At 37.7% G+C, this 14,655-nt stretch overlaps 1 protein-coding gene across 10 annotated transcripts in view; it reads right to left on the bottom strand.

Moving 5' to 3' along the window:
• The window catches only part of arvcf (armadillo repeat gene deleted in velocardiofacial syndrome), a 356,942-nt gene that overhangs the window by 90,428 nt on the left and 251,859 nt on the right, over window positions 1-14,655 (bottom strand). For all 10 annotated transcript variants that reach the window (XM_015383025.1, XM_015383016.1, XM_015383020.1 and 7 more), the window contains one exon: window positions 7,538-8,043. In XM_015383025.1, the coding sequence (XP_015238511.1) occupies window positions 7,538-8,043 (506 nt within the window). The remainder of the gene's footprint in view (window positions 1-7,537; window positions 8,044-14,655) is intronic.

Below are 14,655 nucleotides of genomic sequence, written 5' to 3'. Positions count from 1 at the left end.
GTGTTGCCAAGCAACAAAGTCTTCTTCAAGGAAGCTTTGGCTATTCAATTAATAATTAATTAATGAAAAAAATCTACAGATTTATCGATCTGCAAAATAATCATTAATTGCAGCCTTAAGCTAAAACTAATTCTTGAGTCAACCATCAAAAACTCTATTGAAGCATTGTTTCTTCATTGGAATTGCTATTAAGGATACAAATGTTTTTTTTTTTACTAGTAGTAATGTCTTCAGTAGTATAAGTTGCTAACATAATTTTGACCAGTCAAAACTAGATAGCAGACATCTAAAAAAATCATTCTGATTAGTCAAACCTGCAGCTACAGATATCTGTAACTCAGTTTTGACGAGTAAAATATGAATTTATAGGTAGAATTAGGTTGTATACCACCAATTGATGTCCAGTCTAGCTATTAAATGTTAAAAATGTTAAAAAAATGTTAACCAGCTTGCCAGCTAGGTTAACTTCATGAAAATCAGCTAGGTTAACTTCATGAAAATCAGTTCATATAACCAAGGTTATTGATTCAGTACAATAAACAAGTACTATTTTAGGTAAACAAAACATGAAACTGATATTTTTTAAGGCAACTATTTTCAAAGATTATTTTAAGTAACGTTTTTCTCTGTCTTTCCCTCCTACAGTGACGTGGAGGATAACAGAGGGACTGCACAGACTGCTGCTTCAGGACGGGGTGTAACAGCTGGAGAAAAAAAGTAAAAGTGGGTCACTGTCTTTCTGGCAGTTGTTAGGCAAAAACTCTTTTTCGGTTTACATGTCCCCTTTCATCGTCCAATAGCCCCCCTGTTTCCGTTTTGCCTCCTTGTCCTTGTTAGCATAGGTTGGCGGGTTGATTTTATTCTGAAATTTCATCTGGACGTTTTTCTGGCGCCTGGCTTTTTCTGTTCGGTTTGTAAAATTCAGGAGACCAAAATCCTTGTAGCAGAAAGACTTTAAGGTAGATTTCAATGAGTTGGGCTCCTTCACAGCACCTGCACCGCTGTCAGTATCATTTTTGTGTCCTTAATCATGTTTAGTAGCATCTTTATTTGTGTGACTATAATAACCAAAAACAGAGAGTCAGTTCCTTCTCAGCTGTAACTTTAAATGATTTAAATAAGTCCTATGTGATGGCAAATCCAAAACTTTGACCATGTTGTCTTGAAACAAATTGGTTGCCCATTTGTCTTGAAACAAAGTTTTATTTTTTTCCTCAAAAATCCATGTATTTTCAGTGCAACAATCGAATCGCCATGATGGATGTGATTTACACCCCTAGTATCTATCTCTGTGAGTATTTTTCCTCTGAGGACATGTTACACTGTGGATAGAGGGACTCTCATTCCAGCTTCAGCCAGCCTCTTCACATGGCGCTCTGATATTGTTCTGGGGCTAAATCACAACTTTCACACCAAATCACCTCTGGGACACGTAGCCCACTGCCTTCCTAAACGCCATGATGACTGCTTGACATTAAAATAAATGATATGAGTGGCGCCTCCAGGCAGTTCCCATGGAGGAACTGGATCTGTGGATAAACACAATTCTCTCTCTGACACTTTCTGACGTCTTAATAACAGAGGCAGGGTAATTAGGGTGTTTGCTTTTAACACGTTTACAGCTGTTTCTACATTTTACTCAAATTTTCTGAATGAAGCAATAAGAAGCTTACAGCAGCTGGACATCGTCCTTTAAGCTTTCCCAGATTCATGCAATGATCCTGGTGTATTTAAAGTTCTCACTGTAAGGAAATCAATAACAGACTTCTTTAAAAAGGTGTTTCTCTTGTTATTACACAGAACCAGGTCTCATCTAATGATTATTCCTAAACAATTCATGAATAATTCAATCCACAACAGCGATAGAAACAAAGATGTGAGGACTATGAAAAGTCCATACTCCATATAACTGGACATTTGCTAAGACTTCACCAATAAGGATCAAGTTAGGTAAGATATTTTTTACAAAGTAGACATAAGACCCATATTTTGATGACTGCAAATGTGGTTTACTGTTCATCAAGTCAGTCAGACCAAATTCCTCGGACTCATCGTCTTCTGCTTTACCCAGTCGCTGGGGCAGCAGAGACTCCCAAACTACCCTCTGCCAACAAACCTCCTCAAGCTCCGCTGGGGAAAGCCCGGTGCTCTCCCAGGCCAGCAGAGAGACATAGTCTCTCCAGTGTGTCCTGGGTCGTCCCCTGTAACACCACCTGAGGGAGTCTAACCTACCTCAGCTGACTCGGTTCTACTATGTGCCTCTGCTGGATGAATGAGCTCCTAACCCTTTCTCTAAGGGGAAGCCCAGTCACGCTGCGGAGAAAGCTCATTTCAGCCGCTTGTATGCAGAAACATTTTCTTTAGTCATGATCCAGATTTCATGACCACAGGTGAAGGTAGGAACATAAACCGGTCTGTAAAATGAGAGCTTTGCCTTTTCACGCTGCTCTTCACTACCACAGATCAGTAGAGCTGTGGCGCATTACAGCAGCAGCTGCAACGATTCGTCTATCCATCAGTGGTGGCTGGCCAATACAGGACACTAGGGCACTGCCCCATCCGCCCCACTCCACCCACCAAAAAATATATATATGCATATATATAAAAAGATATATGCATATATATATTTTTTAATTCAATTTTAATTTAACATGTAAAATATTTTTGAAATATATATCTTTTAGATGAGCAAGATAAATATTTAATCTTTAATGACTAGAAAAGCGTCATATTGATTGACAATGATTTTTCTTCGGATTTGTGACGTATTTCCGGGCTTGGGGGCAAAAATCTTTGCCCATTGATTCACGTTAAAAGTTGTCCATGCGCAGTAGCTCCTCTGCAATACAAAGTGAAATGGCACAAGAACCATCCATTTCCAGGACCTGGTTTAGCAAGGCTTGGCTAACTGCATTAAACAAGGCTTTCCTTGCCTCATTTTTTAAATGTCAGGATCTGACCCAGCATGGATAGAGACAGGCAGGACTGATTTAAAGCAAAAGGCAAAGAAAATTTAACAATCTGGGATTCACATTGAAAATAATATAATATATTTTACTTTTTCTAGATGTTTGTTAATTTGCATAGTTGCTCTTAAATAAACACATTCTCAGAAAATAAAGTTTATATATATTAAAAAATATATAAAGCTGACCAATAACTTCTCCATTATTAAACTGGTACATTATTATTTTTTGTTTTAGGTTTGTGACACAATATTGGACCATGCAAAACACAGAAGAAGAACACGCAAGAAACATCCTTTTCCAGGACCTGGTTTAAAGAAGGCTTGGATAACTGCATGTAGTGAGGCTAATGCTTTAGTCTGCTTTAGTCTGGACATTCCTTTCAAATGTAAGGATCTGACCCAGCATGGATAAAGACAGGTAGGACTGATTTAAAGCACTTTTTAGAAAAGGCAAAGAAGAATTAACAATCTGGGATTCACATTGAAAATACTATAATATAGAGTACTTTTTCTAGATGTTTTTTAATTGACATAGTTGCTCTTAAATAAACACATTCCCAGAAAATAAATATATATTTTTATATATTCAAAAAATATAAAGCTGACTAATAATCCATTATTAAACTGGTAAATTTTTTTAGGTGTGTGATACAATACTGGGCCATGCAAAACACAGATTTACCTTCACAAAACCCCAGAAGGGCAAGATTTATGTACAAAAAGTAAACTTGTACAAGAAATTATATTTTTTGTTTTTTTATAACGTTTTTTGTTGTTGGCATTCATATAAATATACTGGTGTGATCAGTTAGTATAAGTTTGATTGTTTTTTGGTATATGTCTGTATATGTACATGTATGCGGCACACATAAAGTCAAGAACAAGGTTTTAAAAAGGTGAAGTTGAATCATTACATATTAAATATGAAAAGCAAACTTTGATTTTTAATTAAGTTGGTTTACGATCCTTTGACAATAACTATCCTCTGGAAGTACTTTTCTTCCCCACAGGTGACACTGGTCATAAGCAGGAACATTTGGGGAACAGTTTGAGGTAAATACACCTCAGCTTAAGTGACAGAACAGTGAATGAGTTCGGACATTGTCTTAATTTTTTTATCAGCATTTCTCAAATTAACTTTCCTTTTTTGACGTTTCTTTTGAACAATAAAGTCAGCGGGAAAAGCGCCACAAATCTGCCTCATAATCTCGATTTTTTACAAAGGAATTTGCCTGAGGCCACAAGCAGCCCGGAGGCTGCTGAAAGAGGAAAATAGAATGACTGTGGAAAGTAAAAGGCTCTAAAAATATAAATGACTTGTCTGCATGTCTGGTGTGTGTGTTGGAAAGTGAAACCACTAGGTTGCTTCCACGTCACCCATTTCCACCAGGAGAAAGCAGAGCTTTGAGTGGTTTAGCATCGGCCTGCGCAGACTTCCACAGCAAACCCCTTAAACACACGGACTAAGAAAAGGAGCCCGTATTTAAAACCCCTGAATTACATTTAATTGTAGAAAAGCCTGGCCAACTCCAGACGAGTGGTTGGGGATGCAAGCTGAGCCTGCATTGTGCGGAGCTCGCTTCCTGCAGGGCTGGAGCACAGGGAATGACCACCTAAAGCAGGAAAAGTAGCAAAGCAGCAACAGAGCGAAAATCACTGTCTGTAGATAATGAATGAAGGGGTGAAAAAAAAAGAGACTGAGCGTGGGAGGGCTGAATAATGAGCAGGAGGTGGAGGGGAAGAAAAGCCTCCTTCCATCCCGTCCTCCTTGTCTTCTGGTGCAGGGTTATTTTTAGCTTCAATATGGAGCAACACAGCGCTGTAAAGACAATCATTTCTGCAGCTGCGCTGTCATTGCTCACTGCTACATCTCTGTCAAAACAAAAGAGACTCACTTATGCAAACACTTAAGCCCACAACCGTTCATACAGTGAAGCACTAGGATTGCAAACACTGGCATCAGTGTAAGAAACAGCATGAATGATTTGTTTAAGGTGACAATCACACAGATATTCATATTATAGCATCCAGTTAGTACAGCTGTCAGCTCTGGAAACTTAACTTGAAGACAATGATCCTCCCCCTACACTGTATAGCCAGTGAAAAAAAAACCAAAGCCCTTCTTAGATTGCAGAACGCACACTGGGTTTTCACTTGGCACCTACTTTACAAGGTCTGGGTATCTCACTTTAAAGTGTCTCATTTTTCACACGAGTGCACAGGAAGAAGACAAAAAAAAAAACACTCTTCTCATCTCTTGTGAGATGCCACAGTGTGTGAGTGTGTCACATTAAATCAGCTGGAATAAACTAAACACACACGTATTTCCCAGCTGACTTTTACCACTGCATCACATCTGATTCAAAAGCTTCTCTGGAAGAATTTAAATGATTATAGACTTTTCTGCGGTTATTGATGTGTATGGAGAGAATTTTGTTCCTTTATTGTTTCAAGCAAAGAACATATTTTGTAAATCAAAATTTGAAAAAAAGACAACACAAACATTTTTGTAGATTGCTATTTGGACTAAAACACATCGAAAAAAGAAACTTTGAAAAAGCTATTAATCAAATAAAGGTTTTGAGAGTAACTTTGCTGTTTTATCTAAATTATTATTATTTTTTTTAATTGCTCTTTTTTAAATTGAGTTTTACTCATTACCTTTTTCAAATTCTGTTTTTAGATCACATATTTTTCACCTCAGTGGGTGTGCTTTCTTTTGAAGGGAGGAGCAAGGATACATTTCTATTGGTCTGCAATAATGTCAACAATTGTATTAAATGTGAAGAGAATATGATCTGTTAAAAGCCATTTGAGAAGAATGCAATTCATAAAACTTAATCTGTAAAAGAAAAAAAGCTGAAAAAATAAGATTTGAAAGAATATAAAGGAATTAATAATACTATGAGAACAATATCTAAGAAAAGAGCAAAGTTACTGTTAAAAACATTTTGTGATTATGAAATGTTCTAAATTTATATTTCTGTGTTGATTATTTTACAAAATTTTATGTACAAAATAAGTTATCTGGTTGCATAAATAATGGAACAAAATTTACTCCATACATGTCGTCAGCTATCACTCTGCAAACAGTTCAGAAAGATATGGTTTTAGTGATTTAACGTGACCTTATTTGTTTCCACGTGTAATCTGAGCTGCAACCCTGTAACATCTCTGTGATCAATAGTGCCTCAGACTCAGTATGTCCTCATTATGGTGAAGCAGGGATCATTCACAGAAAGGTAAGAGCTCCATGATATAAAGACAGACCAATTTGCAGGTTTGCAGGCTAAAAGCATACTTATCTCCTTCAACCAGCTCACTCTGATTCTTACAATTCTAATAAAATCAATCTTGTTTGCTAAATGACCAAAAATTACATGTAGAGGTCCAAACAGACATATATATGTTATAATTGCTGAATATGTAGTTACTTTACAACACATTGTTTCTATAAATAGGAACACATTGCTATAGAGAACATGGAGAATTTTTAAGGTGAAGACTACCCAAGGAAGTAACTATTGCTCAGACATAAGCTTTACAAAGTAAGATAGTGTTAAAGAAGTGAAGAATTAGCCAATTTATTTTGGGTATTCTTTTCTTAAGTCTATTTTTAAAGGCATCTTTCAGCTATGCTTTTTTTTTTGTGTGTGAATGTTTTCAACTTCTTCAACTAATGAATCTGTCAGTTAACAGTGCCTTGGAAATGCCTAAATATAAGATATATGAAAGAGACTTCCCCACCAATGCCTTTGAGCATGACCATTTGTATGGAGGACCAACTCTGCCATATTTAAAAATAAGTGACCATCTAAGACACAACCCCTTCCTTATTTGCATAATGAGGCAGAAAGGCATACACAAATGCAAAAACGACAGGCAGAAATAAATAGGGTAAAAAAAAATACAAAGGAAGAATAAAACAGACAAAAATATTATCCATGCACATAAATAAATACATAAAAAAATAAGTAATAAATAAATAAAGTTCAAGATTATAAAGGACAATAAATAAATAAGGTAATTATTACGAAGGCGAATAAATAAAGAAGCTAATTAAAAGAGATATATACATTTATGTATCACTGTATAATTTATTTCTACCTACATTTTTTTGTTTATTGTATTTTTGGGGGCTTATTTATTTATTGAGCATTTATTTATTTATTTCTGAGTTGATCCTCCATACAATTCGACAAATGATCACTAGATTTAATGTTACTCATTGCTATTTTGGCTGGAAGAAACTAGCGCTACAGGACCTAGCATTGGGGATACAAAACACAGGGATATCACAATATTTTATTCAAATGAATTGAAACTAAACAGTTTACGGTATTTTTTTTTAACTGTTTTGTATCTATATTGAAATAAATATTTATCAAGTCTATTGTCACATTGAATGTTGGATCCTCAGGTGGGATTGCTTTTCTTTACCCTTTAACTATAACCTCCTAAAAACACACAAAATATGACTCAGAATTAAAGATTTTCTCCCTCTTTCGATACATATGGCTGTAACCAGCTGGCAGTTAAATTTGTTTTATTTGGAAACAGTGATCTTACCGGTGATCAGCTCTCGAACCTCCATGTCATTGGTCTTTCTCAGCAGACGGATAAGGGCTGGAATACCATCACAGTTCTTGATGGCCACTTTGTTCTCGTTGTCCTTGCCGTAGGAGATGTTCCGAAGCGCTCCACAGGCTTTGCGGTGAACCTCGGATTTGGGGTGGTCCAAAAGCCCTACCAGAACAGGAATCCCCTTCAGCTGGCGAACATCCTTCTTTATCTTGTCGTTCTCATAGCACAGGTGCTGCAGATAGGCAGCGGCGTTGGACTTCACCGGGTCAATAGGGTGACCCAGCATGGCAATGACCTCGGGGAGATCGGGGTCCCTCCAACGTGGGTCCTTGCGGATGCTGTCGATGGAAGGGGAACGTCTGCCAGCCATTCGGTCCAGACTGGCCATGCTTCCTCTCTCAGGCTGAGCAAGCGGTGCTGAATACATACCATGGATGTAAGGGTGGCGCTCATCAATCAGCTCTGCCTCAATGGGGTCATCTGGGTACCCTCTGCAAGATAAGAGGAGAGAGAAACGGTCAAGACCTATTAGATGAAAGAGGTAAATGGAGGGTGACTTAGATTTTTCTATAAGAAAAGCCAAATGAGGTGAGAATCAGTGACTAATGAGGGGAGAAGGTAGAGGAGAGGACAAGGTGATCTGATGTTCAGATCTGCTGTCATCAAGTTTGTCAGCAGGACTCTGACAGCGGCTCTTTGCAATAAGTGAAATGATTTGCAGCATTCTGCTTCTACTCCCTGTCAGGTAGGAGTAACAAACATGTCAGACTTCAACAAACACAGAGTTAAGGAGAAAGCAACTAGAAGACAGAAGACGATTTCTAACCAACAGAGACACTCAACAAAAAATTCTTGTGGTTTGATGTAGAGAGCTGTGAAGTCTTTTTTTTTTATCTTTGAAAAAAAGAAATGATATTTCTTCGCGTGAGGGGAATAGAAAAAAGCCAAGCAGTGCCCCTCCCCCAGGGACGACCAGGAGCCCCTACAGTGTCTGCGGGGCTCCCTTTGCTCAAAGCGCCTAACACTACCATGCAGCTGCTGAAATGTTAATGAGCAACACTCTGGGATTTCTCTGCTAGCATTACCCTCATTAGCATTACTGCTATTAGTGTTGGGGACTTAAACACTACTGGCTCTAACAGTTTTTTGTGACCAAATTAAGGAGCAAAGTGGTCCGCCGAGGGAGGGGTTCCCTTCAATGATCTGCCACTTCTAAAGTCTCTTAGAGTCTATTCTCTACGGTTCTTTACTCCAAAGACTCATGAATACTTTATAGGAACATGGGTGAATATGCAGGCGCTCCCCCCCCCCCACGACCCATCCCTCAGTTCTAAACTTGTTTATCCTCATTACGTAATCCAGATGGTCTCCTCCTGCCATGTTTTCTGGTGGTTTGTGGCAAGAAATTTCACATGGAGCTCAACATTTAATGAGCTTTAATAATAATGATGTACTTTCACAGCCTCTTCACAACATTTAGAGAAAACTGAGAGGGGATCTCATAATGCCGTCTGCTTTGGCTCTTGTTTATCCTCCCCTTTAATAAAGCCATGCAGTAACATATTGGCTGTTATGGCATTTACTTTACTTTGCGCATCTCGGAGTCACAGAAATCAATACGAGATGAGCTAAAAGATAAACTCCTTCCAGAACAATGTGTCAAAATCCTAAATCCCCTTTGTGCTGGAAGATGAAGAGAGATAGGGTGGCTTATGAAAGTACAGAAGCATAGCCGTTTTTTTTTTTACTCTGATGTACAATGTTTGAACAGAGTCCAAGTCTCACCAATAACATCCTTTAAAATATTAGCATCCCTGTTTTCTACACTTTTATCACATTGCCTCAAACTACATTGCTATTCTCATTTGACTCAAGCACTTTCTTCAATAGCTAAATTCTTAACAGCTTGTTGTGCTGTTAATAGATTTGCAATAGAACTTTGTATCCATAAAGCTGACATTATACAGAAACAATACAGATAAGACTATGTGCCTTCAAGTGGCCTGTTTATTGGTGTTTTCTAATTATATTTTGTATTGATTTTTGTTTGCTTTCAATGAATGTTTGAAATATATTAAAAGATAAAAGGACAGAAAAAAATTATCAGAAGGGTTTCTACTGAGACAAAATGTTAAGTTGATGAATATGAACTATTTAAAAAAACAAGTCAGTTAAACAGATGGGATAACACAGTAGGGATGCTGTAAAAAATGTGTGCAAATGCTTAATCTTCTTCCACTTTTGTGGATAAATACATAACTTTGAAGAAAACACCATCAGACATAATCTAAACAGATCGGGGACTCTGAACTCTAATTGTAGGAAGGCTTTATTTCTTGGCTTTGTTGAACAAGATTGCGCCCACAGTGTTGAGGGAGGGACAAATCAAGATTGTGATTACAGATCCTCATCTGGAGAGGGACTGGTGCTCTGAGGTTTTGGCAAAAACACTGAGTTACATGATAGGCTGCATGCAGCGCACGGGAAAATATTGCATGTGTGCGTATGGGCGCTGGTGGTTACTAAATGCATGCATGCATACACAAAGATGTAAACAAGCTCACCACTCAAGCCATCACCCAGATTTCTTTTCCCGCTACAGAATATTGGACATGACAAGGCAAAGGGAGGCAGGAACAACCCGCCGAAGGAAGAGCACGGCTCCCGATTTCAGGATCATTGCCATGTCGCAGACCCGCATATATAAACAGCCACGGCTGTCACTTTAGTATCTCCATTTTTCTCTCATTATGCCCCACACTGGGTTTTTTCTCCCACTTTGACACACAGACACATCCGCACACAGATAATATGTACAGTTGTGCAGTTCGAGGCTCATTTAGATCTGGGGTCGATGCGGCGGGGCTCTTGGTAAAGCAGGCGTCACGAGGCTGAGTGACGGGAATGTCAGGATTTGCATTTATATTGGCGGCATTGTGTGGACAGGGATGGCTGTATTCAAGCGGATGTGAAAAGGCCCCTCTGCTGCCAAATAAAATACTCAGAGCCTGATTACGGCAGATCACCCTCTCCGTGTTAATCAAGCTGCTTAATGTCCGGCCTATTTGGGCTCATCCAGGCGTTTATTCAGGGATGCATGGCTGCGTTTATTTTTTGTCTATGGATAAGAGTGCATCTATTAAAAGACATTTACACATCCTCGCCTTTCTTTCCTTTCTTCATCTTCTCTCAATGATTTTCATCAGCTGCTGGTTGAAGCCGTATGCTCCTCTGCAGACCTATCAAAGAAGATAAACTAAAAAGAACTACACAGTCTGAAGATGTGTGCTCCTCTTACACACACACCCTCTCTGTTATATATATATATGACATTAATCTATGGTGAATAAATTCCAAACAGTGAATTATTTTGTGAAGATGAAAAAAAAAAAACAGTAGAAAGAGTCGTGATATTCCTCAACTCTCCCTCATTTTCATTACTTCAAAGTAAGGTGTCAGGGTTTCATAGAAAATTTAGTGGAAATGTCTGAGAGAAACCTCACATATATCAGATGGGAACTGACTAGAAATATAAAGAAAGCATTATAGAGTATTCACACCCTTGAAGTAGCAAACTATGTTGTGTTTTGATGGGAGTTTTTTGCCATAGATCAGCAGTAGAGCATGGTTGTGTTGTGGAAGGGGAGCGATGCGGGTCTGTTTTTCAAAATACAAATCTGAAAGAAAATCCGACATGTCCTCACCTTTTTTCATTTATAGTCAATGAAGACCTCTCCATTCACCAGAGTTTTTGCAGATCCAAAACTAAACAAGGAGAGGCAGCTTTTTACTTTCTATGCTCCTCAACTGAGAAACATTTTCCCTGAAACCTTGAGATGAGCAGAAAACATTGGCTCCTTCAAATGGGAACTGAAGATATTTTTGTTTTCTGCAGCATTTTATCAAAGAGTCTCAATAATGAACTGATTGTTCATAAAGTGAATGAAGAATGATATAAACCATAACTAGCCTAGCCTTGATCTGATCCTGCTGGATGGACATCCTGCCTTCATTCAGCCTAACATTTATATTTATTTAAGGAATGTAAACAAAATAAACTTACAGTTGATTGTTGATTTTTTTTCTCCATTTAATTAACTGATAAGATTCGCTTAAAATAAGTTTATTTCCGTGTTATAATGTGACTGCTGTTCACTGGAGCCATTGTTCATTCTTAAGGAGCCTCACTGAACGGAAAGAGGCATGCTAGAGCAGAAAAATGGATCAATCCAGTGTAAGTGTGTAACTTTGAAATGAAAGTTGGTGGATACTCGGGTGGGGGCTGATGGACCTACAGTTAGTCAACCCGAAAGCTTTAATTAGGTTTTAGTATTTTCCAAAAATGACCTCAAACATATTATTTGAATGGTTTGCTATTGTAACCATAATGCACTGATATTTATATCTATAGATAGTTTGACAGATGCCTTTAAGTGCATTATTTATACAGGGCCCACAAACAATGTATAAAAAAAAATTTAAAACAAGAGCCGATTCCAGTGCTGAAATCGATATTTCATATATCCTTAGAATATAATTTCAATCCATGCATCCAGAAAAATATGGATGGATTGATGGAAGGTTTCCCTTCCAGTGATTATCCTCCTTTACAAGAAGAAAATTCTAATTTAGAAAATTGTCCTACATATCGTGGACAGCCAAAGTCTTTGTATTGAAAGTTATATTTCAAAAATCATTTATACACTGACTTTTACTCTATTATTTGTGCTTTAATTCTTGCAGGCTTCTTATAATTTCAGTTTAAGTCTGTGACATGGGAGTCATGGCTGTCTCTGGGCTGATATAGCTATTTCTGAGTTTTGCTGAATGACAAAAGACAAAAATATATAATGCATTTAATTATAGCATAGCATATTTTTTCTTTTAAACTTTCTGATAAACTTGGAGATATGTTTTATTGCATGTTGCATATCCCATTAAATCTTTTTCACCTTTAAATGTGCAGCTCTCCTTGCTTGTGTGTCGACTGAAAATCAGATATTGTCTCAAAGCAACAGATCAGATGATGTTACACCGAAAGGCGGGACTCGGGTGCAGCGCAAGAGAGGAAAAAAACACTGATGGGCGAGGAATAGTATTGGTGGGGACTGTTTCCGCTCCAACTGGAACATCTCCAGTTGGAGCGGCAACAACTGTAGCATACGCACTGGAGATGGGAAGGACTATTATGTTTTAACTCACTTCATGGAGTTTTAACTTTTTGCGCTGTGAGCAACCACACCCACCAATAGAAAACACTGCTAACAGCACCGCCTCTCCCACTCTCTACACTAAAAACAGCAATATCACTGGTGGCATCAACTTCCTTGAAAAAAGGTGGATAATAGTCTGACAGTATGTCAGAGCGACATACCCTGTGTGTTAATGATTGTTTAACATCTCTGTTCATTAGAAATCAAAAGTGTTTCACATATTTTATTAATCTTTTTTTTTCTTTGACCTATCAGGTTTGGTTTTTTAATATCTTATAAGTTTAAGTGTAAGAAAACATTTTTTGTTCAGCAAAAAGTAGTTGGCAATTAATACAGCTGACAAAATAAATAGTTATACAGTAAGATAGTAGAAATCTTGTTATAGCTAGTGTAGTTACAGTGGCTATAATAAGAAAATTGACACTTGTCAATAGTTAGTTGAGCAATAATTGAGCAATTATTAATTGATGACTTGTTTCCCTAATTATATCCATCAATTTTCCCGTCATATCTGAGCAGATTTCCAATCCCTAAAGAAAAGCATCCCTACAGAGTAATGCTACCAACCCGTTGTTTCATTGGATTTGTTTCATGGATGATGCTGTGGTTCTTAGAGTTGCAGATCATTAGAGACTCATGTAATGGGAATATATTTACTAATATTTCTTCTATGCATATATCATGTGACATTAAACATGTTCACAGCCATCTCTGTCAGATGTGTTTTATTTGTTTTTGTTTTGTTTTAGTTTACCACTCTCTGCTCTACTCCACTCTGTTAATTAGAGTGAACAGACAACCCTGTCACTCCCCCACTCATCCTTATTCCTCCCAGCTGTTACTGTTCCTATGAATCCCTTCTTCTCTCAGTTATTTCCCACCAGATTGTCTCCTCCCAGCGTTGATGACATTTTAGTGACTGCGTGCTCTGCCTGCCTTCCTGCTTTTCTGTGCCCTCCCTTCAAACTGTGCATCTTAAATGAATGCTTCACTCTGTATTTGTCACATGCTGTGCAGTCATATTCTTCGGTTTTCAGGTTGTTCTTGTTATAGATGTTTTCTACCAAACCTCTGAGTCCTTTAGGGAAAAAGCTAAATGTCTCCCTTCACAGTAATAACATTTTTGTTTTTCCGACACATAAAACTCCAATAAAGAAAAAAAATAGCTTGTTTCTGTAAGGAGACAAAAAGTGAAAGAGGTCAAGGAGTATGAATGCTTTAGTAAGACATGCAGGTAGACAGGTTCAAGCCAAGCGGATTGTGGAGAAATGAGCCTTTAAAGATGAGCTTCAAGATGCCCCTCAGGTCTGTCACAACTCCAAAGGAGTTATTAATCACGCTGGCAGGAAGACACCCACTTTCACAGAGTGGTCCTCATAGACACAAACTCAGTGTCATAAAGGATGCATCAGGAGTTGGAATGTAAAGGATGCCCTCACATTCCCATATCTATTCACCCAGACATAAGCGGAATAAAGATGCTCTTACACCCCTTTAGCAGGGAAATGTTGCCACTTTTATTCCACACTAAAACAGGCAGTAACAAAAAGGATATTCACCCCTTTAGCTTGACCAGTTTATCAGATTTTAACCAACTTCCTAATGTTTATTATGTTCATGAGGATTTGAAGTGGAAGACCAACACAAAGTGGAACTTTAGAATCTAACAATTGGGGCATTCAACTCCTTTACTCTGGTATCCAAAATGAATGTCAATAAAACAAGCCATAATAGTAATTAACAATAAAAAATAAATAACTCAATAACCCTAAAAAGGGTGTGATTTAGCTAAATTTGTTGATCTCTATCTATCTATCTATCTATCTATCTATCTATCTATCTATCTATCTATCTATCTATCTATCTATCTATCTATCTATCTATCTATCT

Source organism: Cyprinodon variegatus, unplaced genomic scaffold, assembly GCF_000732505.1.
Source record: "Cyprinodon variegatus isolate N-32 unplaced genomic scaffold, C_variegatus-1.0 Scaffold273, whole genome shotgun sequence".
NCBI classification, from domain to species: domain Eukaryota; kingdom Metazoa; phylum Chordata; class Actinopteri; order Cyprinodontiformes; family Cyprinodontidae; genus Cyprinodon; species Cyprinodon variegatus.
The sequence above is the reverse complement of the archived record's forward strand: the minus strand, read 5'-3'. Positions and strand labels throughout refer to the sequence as shown.